The sequence below is a fragment of the Littorina saxatilis genome, linkage group LG16 (genome assembly GCF_037325665.1).
Source record: "Littorina saxatilis isolate snail1 linkage group LG16, US_GU_Lsax_2.0, whole genome shotgun sequence".
Lineage (NCBI taxonomy): Eukaryota > Metazoa > Mollusca > Gastropoda > Littorinimorpha > Littorinidae > Littorina > Littorina saxatilis.
Genome location: NC_090260.1, coordinates 5314163 through 5336397, shown reverse-complemented (window position 1 = coordinate 5336397; position 22235 = coordinate 5314163). Strand labels below are relative to the sequence as shown.

Here is a 22235-nt window from a genome sequence, read left to right as displayed (position 1 = left end):
TGGCTTGCCTTGTTGTCTTTTGTTTTGGCTACACACTCCATTGTTCTAAGTCTAGAAATGACTGAAAGATGAAGAGGCCTGGCGTCTGACACTGTTCTAAGTCTAGAAATGACTGAAAGATGAAGAGGCCTGGGGTCTGACACTGTTCTAAGTCTAGAAATGACTGAAAGATGAAGAGGCCTGGGGTCTGACACTGTTCTAAGTCTAGAAATGACTGAAAGATGAAGAGGCCTGGGGTCTGACACTGTTCATCTCTGGTATCCAAGACAAACATCAACCTCATATCTCCCCTTGGAATGTAGTTCTATTGTAGAGGTGGTCGTCTTCTACACAGGGTTGTGATCGCTACTTTTTAAAAAGTAGCCGCTACTTCTCCGCTACTTTAGTAAAATTTGTAGCCGCTACATTTCCGCTACTTTTTTACACAAAGTAGCCGCTACTTTTCCGCTACTTTTCAAAAAGTAGCCGCTACTTTTTCCGCTACTTTTAACTCCACACAAGCAGTAAACACAGAACAAGAAATCAAAGTCAGAATACATTTTATTTACAAAAATCTTCAATCTTCAATGGTGGGTTGCTTTTCTGGGCTCGGCTCTCTTTTCCTCTTTCTTGGTGCTGTTGCATCCTTCACCAATGGATGTTTTCTCTATAAAGAAGAAGTAGAGAAGGATGAAGAAATTTTACTGACAGGGCACCTTGTTGCAAGCATTCGAAATGAAATGACAGACGTAAAATACTGAAGTAAAATACTGAAAACGTAGACATACCTGCAAATGAACCTTCAACAAGTTCAAGTTGTAGGAAGAGGTTTTTCCACACGAGAACACTTTCGCAGGAGCGCAACCCAACAAGCATTTAAATAAAAACTTGTCTTCCTTCTCCTCGACGAAAGCAAAGCTTGCTAAAAAATCATTATCCAAAAAACTCGGTAATACACGTCCGGCTGCCATCGTTTGCTCTTGAGAATGAAGTGTGAACTGAGTGTGAATGCTCGATCGATCATTGAGTAGGCCCCTATCGCGATTCAAAACAATGTAACTTCCGGTGTAACTTCCGGTGAGTATTCGCCGAAAACACTCGTTAGCAGCTCATAAATCTGTGACCACGCGATCAACACAAATGTCCCTAAAAGATTACACATGTAGCGGAATTTGTAGCGCAAAATCGCTATTCGCTACAAAAAAATAAGTAGCGCCGCTACTATTTCGCTACTTTTACAACTTTCGAAAAAAAAAGTAGTTTACCGCTATTCGCTACTTTTCTTTGTAGCGGCGCTACATTTTGTAGCGGAAAGTTCCGCTACATCACAACCCTGCTTCTACAGGGGGTTATACGGGTGGTTCTATTGTAGAGGTGGTCGTCTTCTACAGGGGGTTATACACCTGGTTCTATTGTAGAGGTGGTCGTCTTCTACAGGGGGTTATACAGGTGGTTCTATTGTAGAGGTGGTCGTCTTCTACAGGGGGTTATACAGGTAATTCTATTGTAGAGGTGGTCGTCTTCTACAGGGGGTTATACAGGTAATTCTATTGTAGAGGTGGTCGTCTTCTGCAGGGGGTTATACGGGTGGTTCTACGTAGAGGTGGTCGTCTTCTACAGGGGGTTATACAGGTGGTTCTACGTAGAGGTGGTCGTCTTCTACAGGGGGTTATACAGGTAATTCTATTATAGAGGTGGTCGTCTTCTACAGGGGGTTATACATGTGGTTCTATTGTAGAGGTGGTCGTCTTATACAGGGAGTTATACAGGTGGTTCTATTGTAGAGGTGGTCGTCTTATACAGGGAGTTATACAGGTGGTTCTATTGGGGAGGTGGTTGTCTTCTGCAGGTGGTTATACAGGTGGTTCTATTGTGAATGTGGTCGTCTTCTACAGGGGGTTATGCAGGTAGTTCTATTGTAGAGGTGGTCGTCTTGTACAGGGGGTTATGCAGGTGGTTCCATGGTAGAGGTGGTCGTCTTTTACAGGGGGTTATACATGTGGTTCTATTGTAGAGGTGGTCGTCTTTTACAGGGGGTTAGACAGGTGGTTCCATGGTAGAGGTGGTCGTCTTTTACAGGGGGTTATACATGTGGTTCTATTGTAGAGGTGGTCGTCTTTCACAGGGGGTTAGACAGGTGGTTATATTGTAGAGGTGGTCGTCTTTTACAGGGGGTTAGACAGGTGGTTCTATTGCAGAGGTGGTCGTCTTTTACAGGGGGTTATACATGTGGTTCTATTGTGGAGGTGGTCGTCTTTTACAGGGGGTTAGACAGGTGGTTCTATGGTAGAGGTGGTCGTCTTATACAGGGGGTTATACATGTGGTTCTATTGTAGAGGTGGTCGTCTTTTACAGGGGGTTATACATGTGGTTCTATTGTAGAGGTGGTCGTCTTTTACAGGGGGTTAGACAGGTGGTTCTATGGTAGAGGTGGTCGTCTTATACAGGGGGTTATACATGTGGTTCTATTGTAGAGGTGGTCGTCTTATACAGGGGGTTATACAGGTGGTTCTATTGTAGAGGTGGTCGTCTTTTACAGGGGGTTAGACAGGTGGTTCCATGGTAGAGGTGGTCGTCTTTTACAGGGGGTTATACATGTGGTTCTATTGTAGAGGTGGTCGTCTTTTACAGGGGGTTAGACATGTGGTTCTATGGTAGAGGTGGTCGTCTAGCTTGTACAGGGGGTTATACAGGTGACTCTATTGTGGAAGGTTCGGGAAACTGAGATCTTTTTATTCTTGATGATGTGTTGCGGACTCTCTCTCGACTTTCACTCACGGACATAACCAGATGACATTGTGACACTGAAAAGCAGTATACTGACATGGCAAACTTGTGTTTAACATCTTCCAAATACATCTTCGCCTACCCAGCCGAAGCCGGGTGGCCACAAGCCACAATGCAAAGTTGACTACATCTTGTCAGTTAGTGGATCTCACAACAACACACGTCCTCTCTCCTTACAGGGGGTTATACAGGTGGTGCTATAGTTGACTACATCTTGTCTGTTAGTGGATCTTACAACAACACACGTCCTCTCTCCTTACAGGGGGTTATACAGGTGGTGCTATAGTTGACTACATCTTGTCAGTTAGTGGATCTCACAACAACACACGTCCTCTCTCCTTACAGGGTGTTATACAGGTGGTGCTATAGTTGACTACATCTTGTCAGTTAGTGGATCTCACAACAACACACGTCCTCTCTCCTTACAGGGGGTTATACAGGTGGTGCTATAGTTGACTACATCTTGTCAGTTAGTGGATCTCACAACACACGTCGTCTCTCCTTACAGGGAGTTATACAGGTGGTGCTATAGTTGACTACATCTTGTCAGTTAGTGGATCTCACAACAACACACGTCCTCTCTCCTTACAGGGGGATATACAGGTGGTGCTATAGTTGACTACACCTTGTCTGTTAGTGGATCTCACAACAACACACGTCCTCTCTCCTTACAGGGAGTTATACAGGTGGTGCTATAGTTGACTACATCTTGTCAGTTAGTGGATCTCACAACAACACACGTCCTCTCTCCTTACTGGGGGTTATACAGGTGGTGCTATAGTTGACTACATCTTGTCAGTTAGTGGATCTCACAACAACACACGTCCTCTCTCCTTACAGGGGGATATACAGGTGGTGCTATAGTTGACTACATCTTGTCAGTTAGTGGATCTCACAACAACACACGTCCTCTCTCCTTACAGGGGGATATACAGGTGGTGCTATAGTTGACTACATCTTGTCAGTTAGTGGATCTCACAACAACACACGTCCTCTCTCCTTACAGGGTGTTATACAGGTGGTGCTATAGTTGACTACATCTTGTCAGTTAGTGGATCTCACAACAACACACGTCGTCTCTCCTTACAGGGGGCTATACAGGTGGTGCTATAGTTGACTACATCTTGTCAGTTAATGGATCTCACAACAACACACGTCCTCTCTCCTTACAGGGTGTTATACAGGTGGTGCTATAGTTGACTACATCTTGTCAGTTAGTGGATCTCACAACACACGTCCTCTCTCCTTACAGGGGGTTATACAGGTGGTGCTATAGTTGACTACATCTTGTCTGTTAGTGGATCTTACAACAACACACGTCCTCTCTCCTTACAGGGGGTTATACAGGTGGTGCTATAGTTGACTACATCTTGTCTGTTAGTGGATCTTACAACAACACACGTCCTCTCTCCTTACAGGGAGTTATACAGGTGGTGCTATACATGTAGTTGACTACATCTTGTCAGTTAGTGGATCTCACAACAACACACGTCCTCTCTCCTTACAGGGGGTTATACAGGTGGTTCAATTGTGGACGTGGTCGTCTTCTGCAGGTGGTTTTATTTATTGTTGAGGTGGTTTTGCTGTACAGAAGGTTCCTTTTCCCCTTCTTACTCACTGCCCCCCCCCCCCCTCACTGCCCCCCCCCCTCACTGCCCCCCCCCCCGCACTGCCCCCCCCCCTCACTGCCCCCCCCCCCCCCTCACTGCCCCCCCCCTCACTGCCCCCCCCCACTGCCCCCCCCCCCTCACTGCCCCCCCCCCCCCTCACTGCCCCCCCCCCCTCACTGCCCCCCCCCCCCCTCACTGCCCCCCCCCCCCACTGCCCCCCCCCACTGCCCCCCCCTCACTGCCCCCCCCCCCCCCACTACAAGTAGACAGTATATAGGCTATCCTTAGTTTGACATCAGCAACTGAAGAGGTTTTAACTTCTCATTCTTCAGGGCACAAAACTTCAGACCCGCTTGTTTGGGACCTACGTGTGTGAGATCCGCATGACGGGAGATGTACCGCCTCTCGTCCTGGTGTCACGTGACAAAGCCAACATGTTGGACTGGATCTATACTCTCAACGTCGTCATTATGTTTATCAACGGTCCCGCTCGAGATGTCAACTGTCCGTCACAGGGTAAGCTTTGACAGGGTCTCCACAAAAATCACAAAGCCCGGCAACATGTGCTGAGGCGACTGGTCCCTGCACTGTATCTATTAGCATGGCAACATGTGCTGAGGCGACTGGTCCCTGCACTGTATCTATTAGCATGGCAACATGTGCTGAGGCGACTGGTCCCTGCACTGTATCTATCAGCATGGCAACATGTGCTGAGGCGACTGGTCCCTGCACTGTATCTATCAGCATGGCAACATGTGCTGAGGCCACTGGTCCCTGCACTGTATCTATCAGCATGGCAACATGTGCTGAGGCGACTGGTCCCTGCACTGTATCTATCAGCATGGCAACATGTGCTGAGGCGACTGGTCCCTGCACTGTATCTATTAGCATGGCAACATGTGCTGAGGCGACTGGTCCCTGCACTGTATCTATCAGCATGGCAACATGTGCTGAGGCGACTGGTCCCTGCACTGTATCTATTAGCATGGCAACATGTGCTGAGGCCACTGGTCCCTGCACTGTATCTATCAGCATGGCAACATGTGCTGAGGCGACTGGTCCCTGCACTGTATCTATCAGCATGGCAACATGTGCTGAGGCGACTGGTCCCTGCACTGTGTCTATTAGCATGGCAACATGTGCTGAGGCGACTGGTCCCTGCACTGTATCTATTAGCATGGCAACATGTGCTGAGGCGACTGGTCCCTGCACTGTATCTATTAGCATTGCATCATGTGACTGATCTGACCAACCAGAACTGATTTTAGCTGACCCTCTATACGATATGGTGGTGAGGCCGGGACACTTTGTGTTAATCACTCTCAAAATTAGGAAGACATGAAAACAAGTTCTGAATTCAAAGTACATGTATAAAGCTATGTTTCCAAATAGCGACACGACGGCGGCGGCGGCAGCGACAACAAGGCTAGCGGCAGGTGAATCTTAGTGTTAGTGATTCCTTCAAAAGCGGCGCGGCAGGCGGATTTGTTTTTTTCTGGTTTGACTCCTGATGATGAATCGGTCACAATCTCACACAACCATGGTCAGCTATATTTGAAGCTACTTAATATGTTGGTACCAACATTGAAAAAGATGAAACATTAAATGCAAAACCCGCTTTTGTTTCAACAACATGCTCAAAAAGCGGAACGAACCCGGTGACATTGACAACCTTTAAAGGAATTCTTGAGTGTGCCATGCAGACCTTCTCACTTGCAAATCGCATGGTCAAAGTTCCAAAGAATCAAATGAACGATGTTCGGAAAGAACTCTGTGATAAATAAGATGTCCAAGCGTTGTGGTGATGTCGGAAAGAACTCTGTGATAAATAAGATGTCCAAGCGTTGTGGCGATGTCGGAAAGAACTCTGTGATAAATAAGATGTCCAAGCGTTGTGGTGATGTCGGAAAGAACTCTGTGATAAATAAGATGTCCAAGCGTTGTGGTGATGTCGGAAAGAACTCTGTGATAAATAAGATGTCCAAGCGTTGTGGTGATGTCGCATAGAACTCTGTGATAAATAAGATGTCCTAGCGTTGTGGTGATGTCGGAAAGAACTCTGTGATAAATAAGATGTCCAAGCGTTGTGGTGATGTCGGAAAGAACTCTGTGATAAATAAGATGTCCACGCGTTGTGGTGATGTCGGAAAGAACTCTGTGATAAATAAGATGTCCAAGCGTTGTGGTGATGTCGGAAAGAACTCTGTGATAAATAAGATGTCCACGCGTTGTGGTGATGTCGGAAAGAACTCTGTGATAAATAAGATGTCCAAGCGTTGTGGTGATGTCGGAAAGAACTCTGTGATAAATAAGATGTCCACGCGTTGTGGTGATGTCGGAAAGAACTCTGTGATAAATAAGATGTCCACGCGTTGTGGTGATCGTTGTGGTGATGTCGGAAAGAACTCTGTGATAAATAAGATGTCCAAGCGTTGTGGTGATGTCGGAAAGAACTCTGTGATAAATAAGATGTCCTAGGGTTGTGGTGATGTCGGAAAGAACTCTGTGATAAATAAGATGTCCTAGCGTTGTGGTGATGTCGGAAAGAACTCTGTGATAAATAAGATGTCCAAGCGTTGTGGTGATGTCGGAAAGAACTCTGTGATAAATAAGATGTCCAAGCGTTGTGGTGATGTCGGAAAGAACTCTGTGATAAATAAGATGTCCAAGCGTTGTGGAAGAGTTGCGCCCCGCTGTGGTGACGTCAGGTGATGTCCGGTCACAGTGAGCCAAACAATAACAAGTTAAAACCAGCAGTCGCAGCGAATAACTGAATAATTATGATGTGTACATTATGCAGTGTCCGCTCGATATGATGCCTACCTCTTTCGACATCCCGCACATCGGGGCCACGATTCACTGGTGATGGCCTGCAGAGATCGCTGAGCACGTGTATTTCTCAACCTCCCATGACCTCAAGCAAAATTCACTTGACCTCAGGCAAAACACGTTGTCGGCTATCACTGTCAGTTATTCGCTGCGATTGTTGGTTTTAACTGGTCGACCACGTGTTGTGTTTGTCTCACTAAAGTGGGGTGCACCCCTAGTCTACATTTACTTCAAATGTATTGTTTTGTATTGTCTTGCTTTGATCATGAGTCTGTGTGTGTGTGTGTGTGTGTGTGTGTGTGTGTGTGTGTGTTTGTGTGTGTGTGTGTGTGTATCTCTGTGTGTGTGTGTGTGTGTGTGTGTGTGTGTGTGTGTGTGTGTGTGTGTGTGTGTACCCCCGTTTCCACAGGTTTGGTTGCCTAAATCACCATAAGGCAACCATCCACACGTGGATGGCAACCTAAACTCTGGATGACAACCTAATTGTGTGGATGGTCGCTTCATTTAACACCGTTAAATTGACTTTTTTGACGGAAAGAATGTCATAACAATGTTCAAAATGACATTCTTTCCGTCCTCTATAGGCGACGAAATAGGTCAAATTTTTGTGCATTTTTTAGTGCAAAATTCTTCGATGCCGGAGCGAGTACTGCACCCAGTGCTGTTGTAGTGCAAGTGCACTAGAAAGGCACTACACCCAGTGCCGCCTCTTAGGTAACCATCCACACTTTAGGTATGTGTGTGTGTGTTCAAATATCACGTGGCAGGAATGACCGGGGGAGCGAAACACCAGGCAGAGGACAGGACTGACCTCAGCACGTGCCAACAGTCTGGTCTGAGTGACGCAGAGGTAGGTGACAGCTTTGGTCAGTGGAGTTCTCTTCGCTCAATCACCGTGCTCTGCACTAAGGTGTCCGCGTCCATAATGTTAAGAAAATGAAAACCTTCAAGCCAGATAGTATAAACATCGTAATGTCTCGTGCGCTTGTCTGTTTCACGACACGACTTTGATCCAACCAACCCTTCAGTTGAGAAGGTGAGGGATCAGGTGGGGGTGGGAGAAGTAACACACAGCTGTGATGATGAGAGGGATGGGGTAGTGGTGTGAGACGGAGGGGGAACACACAGCTGTGATGATGAGAGGGATACAGTAGTGGTGTCAGACGGAGGGGGAACACACAGCTGTGATGATGAGAGGGATGGGGTAGTGGTGTGAGACGGAGGGGGAACACACAGCTGTGATGATGAGAGGGATGTGATAGTGGTGTGAGACGGAGGAGTAAAACACAGCTGTGATGATAAGAGGGATGGGGTAGTGGTGTGAGACGGAGGAGTAAAACACAGCTGTGATCGACCCGCTGTGATGATGAAAGTGATGGTGTAGTGGTGTGAGACGGAGGGGTAACACCCAGCTGTGAAGATGAGAGGAATGGGGTAGGGGTGAGAGACGGGGGAGTAAAACACAGCTGTGATAATGAGAGGGATGGAGTAAGGGTGGGAGACGGGGGAGTAAAACACAGCTGTGATGATGAGAGGGATGGGGTAGTGGTGTGAGACGAAGGAGTAAAACACAGCTGTGATGATGAGAGGGATGGGGTAGTGGTGTGAAACGGAGGAGTAAAACACAGCTGTGATGATGAGAGGGATGGGGTAGGGGTGAGAGACAGAGGAGTAAAACACAGCTGTCATGATGAGAGGGATGGGGTAGTGGTGAGAGACGGAGGAGGAAAACACAGCTGTAATGATGAGAGGGATGTGAGATGGAGGAGGAAAACACAGCTGTGATGATGAGAGGGATGGAAATAGTGGAGTGAGACGGATGAGGAAAACACACCTCTGATGATATGACGGATGGGGTTACGGGTGTGAGACGGATAATTACAACACAGCTGTGATGATGAAAGGGAGGGGGGTTGGGGTGTGAGACGGAGGATGAAGACACAGCTGTTATAATGACAGGGATGGGGTAGGGGTGTGAGACGGAGGAGGAAAACACAGCTGTGATGAAGAGAGGGATGGGGGTACGGGTGTGAGACGAAGCAGGGAAACATAGCGATGATGATAAGAGCGATGGTGGTAGGGGTGTGAGACAGAGGAGTAAAACACAGCTTTGATGATGGGGTAGGGGTGTCAGACGAAGGAGGAAGACACAGCTGTGATGATGAGAAGGATGGGGTTAGTGGTGTTAGACGGAGGGGGAAAACACAGCTGTCAAAATGAGAGGGATGGGGGTAGTGGTGTGAGACGGAGGAGTAAAACACAGCTGTTATAATGAGAGGGATGGGGTAGGGGTGTCAGACGGAGGAGGAAAACACAGCCGTGATGATGAGAGGGATGGGGTAGGGGTGTGAGACGAAGCAGGGAAACATAGCTATGATGATAAGAGGGATGGGGGTAAGGGTGTGAGACAGAGGAGTAAAACACAGCTTTGATGATGAGAGGGATGGGGTACGGGTGTGAGACAGAGGAGTAAAACACAGCTGTGATGATGAGAGGGATGGGGTTAGTGGTGTTAGACGGAGGGGGAAAACACAGCTGTCAAAATGAGAGGGATGGGGGTTGTGGTGTGAGACGGAGGAATACAACACAGCTGTGATGATGAAAGGGATAGGGTAGGGGTGTGAGACGAAGGATAACAAGAGGCGAAGCCTTCAAGGCTCCCGTAAGAAATCAACAAACAGTAACATAACACAAACTCACTCACTCCGTAACACACACACACAAACACACACACACACACACACACACACGCACACACACACACACACACACAGTTAAAACTAACGCATCATATCAACTCCATGTATAATTTTCAAAAGAAGGCAAACAGATAAAATGACTAGGGTAATAGGTTAGGTACCTGCCATGTGGGCACTTTTTCCACTGCTGTCCTCAGTCCTATACTTTTCATCAAGACTTGTCACCATGCCGAGTAGATCTAAATTCGGAAGTCTTCATGTGGCTGAGGCATATATCTGACATAGCGTCGATCTTGTTGTAGGTTAACCTCCTTTCTGAAACAAATGGCAAAATGCGATTAGTTATGATGACTACAACCTACACAAATATAAACAGTGTTTTGAAACAGAATAGTCAGGTTATACAAGCCACTTTACCTATGCAGCATGGTAACCCTACAATATGCGAAACATGTCGACTGCAGCAGCCTGGTTCTTAAAATAATTCTGACGGTCAACACAGCCAGAAATGCCAACAAAGACAAGAAAGCTGTTGCAAGGTAAGCTTACCAAACGTTACATAGCGAATCATATGATAGTGCGTAAACAGCAAACAGTAGATCTACAATCAAAGAGAGGATCGAGTCTGGAATGAAACGCGATACAGATCTAGCATTCAAAAACTGTCTTTCACGTTCAAGGAAGTTGTTGCAAAGTACTTAAGACTTACTAAATTGTACAGACAAAACCATGACAGTGCATGTTTTGAATCTGAGGAAAAAATCGTGATCATTTTGACTTTGAGAACAGATTCATTCCGTGTCCTTATATCTGCATGTTCAAGTAAATGGTGGACAGTTTTTTTCGGGCAGAGTAAACTTAACTTGAGACTCTACTGCAAGTCTTGAAATTCACATAAATCGAACCACGAGCAAAGACATCCAAACATTACAGGCACTTTAGATCAACTCATTTCACTAGAGGTGACTGCCTAGCACTGTGTTTGACATCCGTGTCTGCTGAAATAAAAAGAAATTAAAACAAAACGGATTAACAGTAGGTGACACGTTATCAGAGTGGGAGACACTAGATCTGTCTCTGAACTTACCGGGATACGGCTGCAAGATCGACACTGACTGCCGCGCTTTCGACAGCTCTTCCTCGCGTGGACATTGGAAACACGCTGTGCAGATCAAATTGTAGGAAATCTCCCTTTGGTATCTTCTTTATTTACTTTTCTGGAGCTTAGAAACCGAACAACATGAAATCGTCTTCCCCGGCGAATCGGCGAGGTGAGTACTGGACCACAATCCTTCGCGCGACCCCTGACCTGATCTTGACACCTGACCTGCCGTCTACATGCCAAACACGACACAAATCAGTCAAGTGCTTGTACCCCTTCAAAACCCCCCACCACCCGTTTTCTTTGGATACACGCTTTAACTACACACATGCCGACACAATGTTGATCATTGCTTCAATAATTTGAAGATGGTGCTTGAAAATTAACCACGTGAAATGAGTATTTCGGTGTTTAGCCAAAAATGTTAAAGTTTCTACCACAGACATACACACATACATACGCACGCACGCACAGACAGACAAAGTTTACCATCGCATAGGCTACACTTACGTGAGCCAAAAACACAGCTGTGATGATAAGGGGGATGGGGGTAGGGATGTGAGACGGAGGAGGAAAACACAGCTGTGATAATAAGAGGGATGGAGATAGTGGTGTGAGACGGAGGAGGAAAACACAGCTGTGATAATAAAAGGGATGAAGATAGTGGTGTGAGACGGAAGAGCAAAACACAGCTGTGATAATAAGAGGGATGGAGATATATATTGGTTAGAGACGGAGGCGTAAAACACAGCTTTGATAATGAGAGGGATGTAGATAGTGGTTAAAGACGGAGGAGTAAATCACAGCTTTGATAATAAGTTGAATGGGGTAGTGGTGAAAGACGGAGAAGGTAAACACAGTTCTGATGATGAGAGGGAAGGGGTTAGTGGTGTGAGACGGAGGAGGGAAGCGGCTGTAATGATGTAAGGGACGGGGGTAGTGGTGTCAGACGGAGGAGGGAAACACAGCTGTGATGACGAGAGGGATGGGGGTAGTGATGTCAGACGGAAGAATAAAACACAGCTGTGATGATGTAAGGGACGGGGGTAGGGGTGTGAGACGGAGGAGGGAAACACAGCTGTGATGACGAGAGGGATGGGGGTAGTGATGTCAGACGGAAGAATTAAACACAGCTGTGATTGTGAGAGGGATGGGGGTAGTGGTGTGAGACGGAGGAGTAAAACACAGCTGTGATGACGAGAGGGATGGGGGTAGTGGTGTGAGACGGAGGAGTAAAACACAGCTGTGATGATGAGAGGGATGGGGGTAGTGGTGTCAGACGGAGGAGTAAAACACAGCTGTGATGACGAGAGGGATGGGGGTAGTGGTGTGAGACGGAGGAGTAAAACACAGCTGTGATGATGAGAGGGATGGGGGTAGTGGTGTGAGACGGAGGAGTAAAACACAGCTGTGATGACGAGAGGGATGGGGGTAGTGGTGGGAGACGGAGGAGTAAAACACAGCTGTGATGATGAGAGGGATTGGGGTAGTTGTGTGAGACGGAGGAGTAAAACACAGCTGTGATGACGAGAGAGATGGGGGTAGTGGTGTAAGACGGAGGAGTAAACCACAGCTGTGATGATGAGAGGGATGGGGGTGGTGGTGTGAGACGGAGGAGTAAAACACACCTGAGATGATGACAGGGATGGGATAGTGGTGTGAGACGGAGGAGTAAAACACACCTGTGATGATGAGAGGCATGGGACAGTGGTGTGAGACGGAGGAGTAAAACACAGCTGTAATGATGAGAGGGATGGGGTGGTGGTGTGAGACGGAGGAGTAAAACACAGCTGTGATGATGAGAGGGATGGGGTAGTGGTGTGAGACGGAGGAGTAAAACACAGCTGTGATGATGAGAGGGATAAAAAGTGTGGTCACTGGTTCAAGATGGCACAGTGCAGAAAGGACCGTTCTAGAGCAGTACCGGACTGACTGCAGCTAAGATGATAGGGCGATAAAAGTAGTGCGCTGACCACACGCTGAAAACTCAACTTACACAATAAGTTGCTTAGAAAAACTTGCCTACAGAATACCTTTTAAACAATTCCCTAATTCAAAATGTAATTTGCCTACACAAAGAGTCTACAAGATATGTTGCAAATGGTCATCTTAAAATCCCTACACCGATTCAAAAGTCAGCTCTGCATCGCTCGCTGGACCAATGAGACTGGGTAATTAGGTCAGCCTCTAAGGAGGTCAGTCTTGGTGAATCAGGGGAGCTAACCTACTAGCCGAAACGGTAAACAAAGAAAGGTAGCAGACGACGCAATAGCAAGTTGTGAACAATAACTAAGTTCAACTTTGCCTGTTCACATAAGTAAAATACAGCTGTGATGATGAGAGTAATGGGGTAGGGGTGTCAAACTGAGGAGAAAAAAATTGCTGTGATGATGAGAGGGATGGGGGTAGTGGTGTAAGACGGAGGAGGAAAATACAGCTGTTATGATGAGAGAGATGGGGGTAGTGGTGTAAGACGGAGGAGGAAAATACAGCTGTGATGATGAGAGAGATGGGTTAAGGGTGTGAGACGGAGAAGAAAAACATAGCTGTGATGATGAGAGGGATGGGGGTAGTGGTGTTGGACGGAAAAGTAAAACACAGCTGTGATATCAAGATGGATGGGGGTAGGGGTTAGAGACGGAGAAGTAAAACATAGCTGTGATTATGGGAGGGATGGGGGTAGTGGTGTGAGAAGGAGGAGTAAAACACAGCTGAGATGATTAGAGGGATGGGGGTAGTGGTGTGAGACGGCGGAGTAAAACACAGCTGAGATGATGAGAGGAATGGGGGTAGGGGTGTGAGACGGAGGAGTAAAACAACTGTGATGATGAGAGGAATATGGGTAGGTGTGTTAGACGGAGGAATATAACACAGCTGTCAATATGAGAGGGATGGGGGTTGTTGTGTGAGACGGAGGAATACAACACAGTTGTCATGATGAGAGGGATGGGGTTGGTGGTGTGAGACGGAGGAATACAACACAGCTGTGATGATAAGGGGGATGGGAGTAGTGGTGTGAGCTGGAAGAATGAAAAACAGCTGTGATGATGAGAGGGATGGGGGTAGAGGTGTGAGATGTGGGAGGAAAACATAGCTGTGATGATGAGAGGGATGGGGGTAGTGGTGTGTGACGGAGGGGTAAACACAGCTGTGATGATGAGAGGGATGGGGTAGTGGTGTGAGACGGAAGGGTAAAACACAGCCGTGATGATGAGAAGGATGGGGTAGGGGTGTGAGACGGAGGAGGTAAACACAGCTGTGGTGATGATAGGGATGGGGGTACGGGTGTGAGACGGAGGGGTAAAACACAACTGTGATATCGAGAGGGATGGGGGTAGGGGTTAGAGACGGAGAAGTAAAACAAAGCTGTGATTTTGAGAGGGTTGGGGGTAGTGGTGTGAGACGGAGGAGTAAAACACAGCTGTGATGATGAGAGGGATGGGGGTAGTGGTGTGAGACGGAGGAGTAAAACACAGCTGTAATGATCAGCGGGATGGGGGTAATGGTTAAAGACGTATTTAAGTAAAATACAGTTGTGATGATGAGAGTAATGGGGTAGGGGTGTCAAACTGAGGAGAAAAACATAGCTGTGATGATGAGAGGGATGGGGGTAGTGGTGTAAGACGGAGGAGGAAAATACAGCTGTGATGATGAGAGAGATGGGGGTAGTGGTGGGAGACGGAGGAGGAAAATACAGCTGTGATGATGAGAGAGATGGGTTAAGGGTGTGAGACGGAGAAGAAAAACATAGCTGTGATGATGAGGGGGATGGGGGTAGTGGTGTTGGACGGAAAATTAAAACACAGCTGTGATATCAAGATGGATGGGGGTAGGGGTTAGAGACAAAGAAGTAAAACATAGCTGTGATTATGGGAGGGATGGGGGTAGTGGTGTGAGAAGGAGGAGTAAAACACAGCTGAGATGATTAGAGGGATGGGGGTAGTGGTGTGAGACGGCGGAGTAAAACAGCTGTGATGATGAGAGGAATATGGGTAGGTGTGTTAGACGGAGGAATATAACACAGCTGTCAATATGAGAGGGATGGGGGTTGTGGTGTGAGACGGAGGAATACAACACAGTTGTCAAGATGAGAGGGATAGTGTAGGGGTGTGAGACGAAGGATAAAAACACAGCTGTGATGATAAGGGGGATGGGGGTAGTGGTGTGAGCTGGAAGAATGAAACACAGCTGTGACGATGAGAGGGATGGGGGTAGGGGTGTGAGATGTGGGAGGAAAACATAGCTGTGATGATGAGAGGGATGGGGGTAGTGGTGTGTGACGGAGGGGTAAAATACAGCTGTGATGATGAGAGGGATGAGGGTAGTGGTGTGTGACGGAAGGGTAAAACACAGCCGTGATGATGAGAAGGATGAGGTAGGGGTGTGAGACGGAGGAGGTAAACACAGCTGTGATGATGATAGGGATGGGGTGTGAGACGGAGGGGTAAAACACAACTGTGATATCGAGAGGGATATAGGGGTTAGAGACGGAGAAGTAAAACATAGCTGTGATATTGAGAGGGATGGGGGTAGTTGTGTGAGACGGAGGAGTAAAACACAGCTGAGATGATAAGAGGGATGGGGGTGGGGGTGTAAGACGGAAGAGGAAAACACGGCTGTTAATATGAGAGGGATTGGGTAGGGGTGTGAGACGGAGAAGTAAAACATAGCTGTGATTTTGAGAGGGATGGGGGTAGTGGTGTGAGACGGAGGAGTAAAACACTGCTGTGATGATAAGAGGGGTTAAGATAATGGTGTGAGACGGAGGAGGAAAACACAGCTGTGATAATAAGAGGGGTGGAGATAGTGGTGTGAGACGGAGGAGTAAAACACAGCTGTGATAATAAGAGGGGTGGAGATAGTGGTGTGAGACGGAGGAGGAAAACACAGCTGTGATAATAAGAGGGGTGGAGATAGTGGTGTGAGACGGAGAAGGAAAACACAGCTGTGATAATAAGAGGGGTGGAGATAGTGGTGTGAGATGGAGGAGGAAAACACAGCTGTGACAATAAGAGGGGTGGAGATAGTGGTGTGAGACGGAGGAGGAAAACACAGCTGTGATAATAAGAGGGGTGGAGATAGTGGTGTGAGACGGAGGAGGAAAACACAGCTGTGATAATAAGAGGGGTGGAGATAGTGGTGTGAGACGGAGGAGGAAAACACAGCTGTGATAATAAGAGGGGTGGAGATAGTGGTTAGAGACGGAGGAGTAAATCACAGCTTTGATAATACGTTGAATGAGGTAGTGGTGTAAGACGGAGAAGGTAAACACAGCTCTGATGATGAGAGGGAAGGGGGTAGTGGTGTGAGACGGAGGAGGGAAGCGGCTGTTATGATGTAAGGGACAGGGGAAGTGATGTCAGACGGAGGAGTAAAACACAGCTGTGATGATAAGAGGCATGGGGTAGTGGTGTCTGACGGAAAAGTAAAACACAGCTGTGATGATGAGAGGGATAGGGGTACGGGTGTAAGACGAAGGAGGGAAACACAGCTGTGATGATGAGAGGGATGTGATAGTGGTGTGAGACGGAGGATTAAAATACAGCTGTGAAGATGAGAGGGATGTGGGTAGTTGTGTGAGACGGAGGAGTAAAACACAGCTGTGATAACGAGAGGGATAGGGGTAGCGGTGTTAGACGGAGGAGTAAAACACAGCTTTGATGATGAGAGGGATGGGGGTAATGGTGTCAGACGACGTAGGGAAACACAGCTGTGATGATGAGAGTGATGGGGTAGGGGTGTAAGACGGAGGGGTAAAACACAGCTGTGATGATGAGATTGATGGGGTAGGGGTGTGAGACGGAGGGGTAAAACACAGCTGTGATGATGAGAGTGATGGGGTAGGGGTGTAAGACGGAGGGGTAAAACACAGCTGTGATGATGAGAGTGATGGGGTAGGGGTGTAAGACGCAGTGGTAAAACACAGCTGTGATGATTAGATTGATGGGGTAGGGGTGTGAGACGGAGGGGTAAAACACAGCTGTGATGATGAGAGAGATGGGGTGGGGGTGTAAGACGGAGGGGTAAAACACAGCTGTGATGATGAGAGGGATGGGGTAGGGGTGTAAGACGGAGGGCTAAAACACAGCTGTGATGATGAGAGTGATGGGGTAGTGGTGTGAGACGGAGGGGTAAAACAAAGCTGTGATGATGAGAGTGATGGGGTAGGGGTGTAAGACGGAGGGGTAAAACACAGCTGTGATGATGAGAGGGATGGGGTAGGGGTGTAAGACGGAGGGCTAAAACACAGCTGTGATGATGAGAGTGATGGGGTAGTGGTGTGAGACGGAGGGGTAAAACAAAGCTGTGATGATGAGAGTGATGGGGTAGGGGTGTAAGACGGAGGGGTAAAACACAGCTGTGATGATGAGAGGGATGGGGTAGGGGTGTAAGACGGAGGGCTAAAACACAGCTGTGATGATGAGAGTGATGGGGTAGTGATGTGAGACGGAGGGGTCAAACACAGCTGTGATGATGAGAGTAATGGGGTAGAGGTGTAAGACGGAGGGGTAAAACACAGCTGTGATGATGAAAGTGATGGGGTGGGGGTGTAAGACGGAGGGGTAAAACAAAGCTGTGATGATGAGAGTAATGGGGTAGGGGTGTAAGACGGAGGGGTAAAACAAAGCTGTGATGATGAGAGTAATGGGGTAGGGGTGTGAGACGGAGGAGTAAAACACAGCTGTGATGATGAGAGAGATGGGGTGGGAGTGTGAGACGGAGGGGTAAAACACAGCTGTGATGATGAGAGAGATGGGGTGGGGGTGTAAGACGGAGGGGTAAAACACAGCTGTGATGATGAGAGAGATGGGGTGGAGGTGTGAGACGGAGGGGTAAAACACAGCTGTGATGATGAGAGTAATGGGGTAGGGGTGTAAGACAGAGGAGTAAAACACAGCTGTGATGATGAGAGAGATGGGGTGGGGGTGTAAGACGGAGGGCTAAAACACAGCTGTGATGATGAAAGGGATGGAAGAGGTGGTGTTAGACGGAAGAGTAAAACACAGCTGTAATGATCAGCGGGATGGGGGTAATGGTTAAAGACGTATAAGTAAAACACAGCTGTGATGATGAGAGTAATGGGGTAGGGGTGTGAAACGGAGTAGAAAAACATAGCTGTGATGATGAGAGGGATGGGGTCATGGTTAAAGACGTATAAGTAAAACACAGCTGTGATGATGAGAGGGATGGAGGTAGTGGTGTAAGACGGAGGAGGAAAATACAGCTGTGATGATGAGAGAGATGGGGTAAGGGTTTGAGACGGAGGAGAAAAACATAGCTGTGATGATGAGAGGGATGGGGGTAGTGGTGTTGGACGGAAAAGTAACAGCTGTGATATCAAGATGGATGGGGGTAGGGGTTAGAGTTGGAGAAGTAAAACATAGCAGTGATTAAGGGAGGGATGGGGGTAGTGATGTGAGACGGAGGAGTAAAACAGCTGTGATAATGAGAGGAATATGGGTAGGTGTGTTAGACGGAGGAATATAACACAGCTGTCAATATGAGAGGGATGGGGGTTGGGGTGTGAGACGGAGGAATACAATACAGCTGTCATGATGAGAGGGATAGTGTAGGGGTGTGAGACGAAGGATAAAAACACAGCTGTGATGATAAGGGGGATGGAGGTAGTGGTGTGAGCTGGAAGAATGAAACACAGCTGTGACGATGAGAGAGATGGGGAAGGGGTGTGAGATGTGGGAGGAAAACATAGCTGTGATGATGAGAGGGATGGGGGTAGTGGTGTGAGACGGAGGGGTAAAACACTGCTGTGATGATGAAAGGGATGGGGTAGTGGTGTGAGACGGAAGGGTAAAACACAGTCGTGATGATGAGAAGGATTGGGTAGAGGTGTGAGACGGAGGAGGTAAACACAGCTGTGGTGATGAGAGGGAAGGGGCTACGGGTGTGAGACGGAGGGGTAAAACACAGCTGTGATGATGAGAGGGATACAGTAGTGGTGTGAGACGGAGGAGTAAAACACAGCTGTGATGATGAAAGGGATGGGGGTAGGGGTTAGAGACGGAGAAGTAAAACATAGCTGTGATTTTGAGAGGGATGGGGGTAGTGGTGTGAGACGGAGGAGTAAAACACAGCTGAGATGTTTAGAGGGATGGGGGTGGGGGTGTAAGACGGAGGAGGAAAACACAGCTGTCAATATGAGAGGGATGGGGGTAGTGGTGAGAGACGGAGGAATACAACACAGCTGTGATGATGAGAGGGATGGGGGTAGGGGTGTTGGACGGAGAAGTAAAACATAGCTGTGATTTTGAGAGGGATGGGGGTAGTGGTGTGAGACGGAGGAGTAAAACACAGCTGTGATGATAAGAGGGGTGGAGATAGTGGTGTGAGACGGAGGAGGAAAACACAGCTGTGATAATAAGAGGGGTGGAGATAGTGGTGTGAGACGGAAGAGGAAAACACAGCTGTGATGATAAGAGGAATAGAGATAGTGGTGTGAGACAGAAGAGGAAAACACAGCTGTGATAATAAGAGGGATGGAGATAGTGGTTAGACATGCACGGAGGATTAAATCACAGCTTTGATAATAAGTTGAATGAGGAAGTGGTGTGAGACGGAGGAATAAAACACAGCTGTGATGATGAGAGGGATGGGGGTAGTGGTGTTAGACGGAGAAGTAAAACACAGCTGTGATTTTGAGAGGGATGGGGGTAGTGGTGTGAGACGGAGGAGTAAAACACAGCTGAGATGTTTAGAGGGATGGGGGTGGGGGTGTAAGACGGAGGAGGAAAACACAGCTGTCAATATGAGAGGGATGGGGTTAGTGGTGTGAGACGGAGGAATGCAACACAGCTGTGATGATGAGAGGGATGGGGGTAGGGGTTAGAGACGGAGAAGTAAAACATAGCTGTGATTTTGAGAGGGATGGTTGTAGTAGTGTGAGACGGAGGAGTAAAACACAGCTGTGATGATAAGAGGGGTGGAGATAGTGGTGTGAGACGGAGGAGGAAAACACAGCTGTGATAATAAGAGAGGTGGAGATAGTGGTGTGAGACGGAGGAGGAAAACACAGCTGTGATAATAAGAGGTATAGAGATAGTGGTGTGAGACAGAAGAGGAAAACACAGCTGTGATAATAAGAGGGATGGAGATAGTGGTTAGAGACGGAGGATTAAATCACAGCTTTGATAATAAGTTGAATGAGGAAGTGGTGTGAGACGGAGGAATAAAACACAGCTGTGATGATGAGAGGGATGGGGGTAGTGGTGTGAGACGGAGGGGTAAAAGACATCTGTTATGATGAGAGGAATGGGGTAGGAGTGTGAGACGGAGGAGTAAAACACAGCTGTGATGATCAGAGGGATGGGGGTAGTGGAATGAGACGGAGGAGTAAATCACAGCTGTGATGATGAGAGGGATGGGGGTAGGGGTGTAAAACGGAGACGAAAAACACAGCTGTGGTGATGTGAGGGATGGGGGTAGGTGTGGGAGACGGAGAAGGTAAACACAGCTTTGGTGATGAGAGGGAAGGGGTAGTGGTGTAAGACGGAGAAGGTAAACACAGCTGTGATGATGAGAGGGATGGGGGTAGGTGTGGGAGACGGAGGAGTAAAACACAGCTCTGGTGATGAAGAGAGGGATGGGGTAGCGGTGTAAGACGGATGAGGAAAACAGCTGTGGTGATGAAAGGGATGAGGGTAGGAGTGTGAGACGGAGGAGAAAAACACAGCAGTGATGATCAGAGGGATGGGGGTAGTGGTATGAGATGGAGGATGAAAACACAGCTGTAATGATGAGAAGAATGGGGGTAGGTGTGGGAGACGGAGGAGTAAAACACAGCTGTGATGATGAGAGGGATGGGGTAGGGGTGTGAGACGAGAAGAAAAACACAGCTGTGATGATTAGAGGGATGGAGGTAGTGGTGTGAGACGGAGTAGTAAAACACAGCTGTGATGATGAGAAGGATGGGGGTAGGGGTGTGGGACGGAGGATGAAAACACAGCTGTGATGATGAGAGGGATGGGGGTAGGGGTTTGAGACGGAGGACTAAAACACAGCTGTGATAATGAGAGGGATGGGGTAGTCGTGTAAGACCGAGAAGAAAAACACAGCTGTGATGATGAGAGGGATGGGGGTAGGGGTGTGAGCCGAAGGAGTAAAACGCAGCTGTGATGATGAGAGGGATGGGGGTAGTGGTTTGAGACGGAGGAGTAAAACACACCTGTGATGATGAGAGGGATGGGGTAGTGGTTTGAGACGGAGGAGTAAAACACAGCTGTGATGATGAGAGGGATGGGGTAGTGGTGATAGACGGAGAGTAAAACACACCTGTGATGATGAGAGGGATGGGGGTAGTTTTGTGAGACGGAGGAGTAAAACATAGCTGTTTTAATGAGAGGGATGGGGGTAGTGGTGTCAGACGGAGGAGTAAAACACGGCTGTGATGATGAGAGGGATGGTGGTAGTGGTGTCAGACGGAGGAGTAAAACACAGCTGTGATGATGAAAGGGGTGGGGGTAGGGGGCAAAACGGTAGGGGTGTGATATGGAAGAATATAACACAGCTGTGATGATTAGAGGGATGGGGTAGGGGTGTGAGACGGAGGAGTAATATACAGCCGTGATAATGAGAGGGATAGGGGTAGGGGTATGGTGATAGGCAAAACGGTAGGGGTGTGATATGGAAGAATATAACACAGCTGTGATGATTAGAGGGATGGGGGTAGGGGTGTGAAAGGGAGGAGTACAATACAGCTGTGATGATGAGAGGGATGGGGGTAGTGGTGTGAGACGGAGGAGTAAAACACAGCTGTGATGATGAGAGGGATGGGGGTAGTGGTGTGAGACGGAGGAGTAAAACACAGCTGTGATGATGAGAGGGATGGGGGTAAGGGTGTGAGATTGAGAAGAAAAACACAGCTGTGATGATGAGAGGGATGGAGGTAGGGGTGTGAGATTGAGAAGAAAAACACAGCTGTGATGATGAGAGGTATGGGGGTAGGGGTGTGAGATGGAAGAATTAAACACAGATGTGATGGTGAGAGGGATGGAGGTAGGGGTATGAGATTGAGAAGAAAAACACAGCTGTGATGATGAGAGGTATGGGGGTAGGGGTGTGAGATGGAAGAATTAAACACAGCTGTGATGATGAGAGGGAGGGGTGAGGGGTGTGAGTTGGGTAGGGAGGAGGAAACAGCTGTGATGGTGAGAGGAATGTGGGTAGGGGTGTGAGTTGGGTAGGGAGGAGGAAACAGCTGTGATGGTGAGAGGG

The 22235-nt window shown here is 47.9% G+C and overlaps 1 protein-coding gene across 3 annotated transcripts in view; it reads left to right on the top strand.

The window, feature by feature from the left end:
* The window catches only part of LOC138950247 (uncharacterized), a 796434-nt gene that overhangs the window by 386965 nt on the left and 387234 nt on the right, over positions 1-22235 (top strand). For all 3 annotated transcript variants that reach the window (XM_070321981.1, XM_070321978.1, XM_070321980.1), the window contains 2 exons: positions 4709-4892; positions 7973-8055. In XM_070321981.1, the coding sequence (XP_070178082.1) occupies positions 4709-4892; positions 7973-8055 (267 nt within the window). The remainder of the gene's footprint in view (positions 1-4708; positions 4893-7972; positions 8056-22235) is intronic.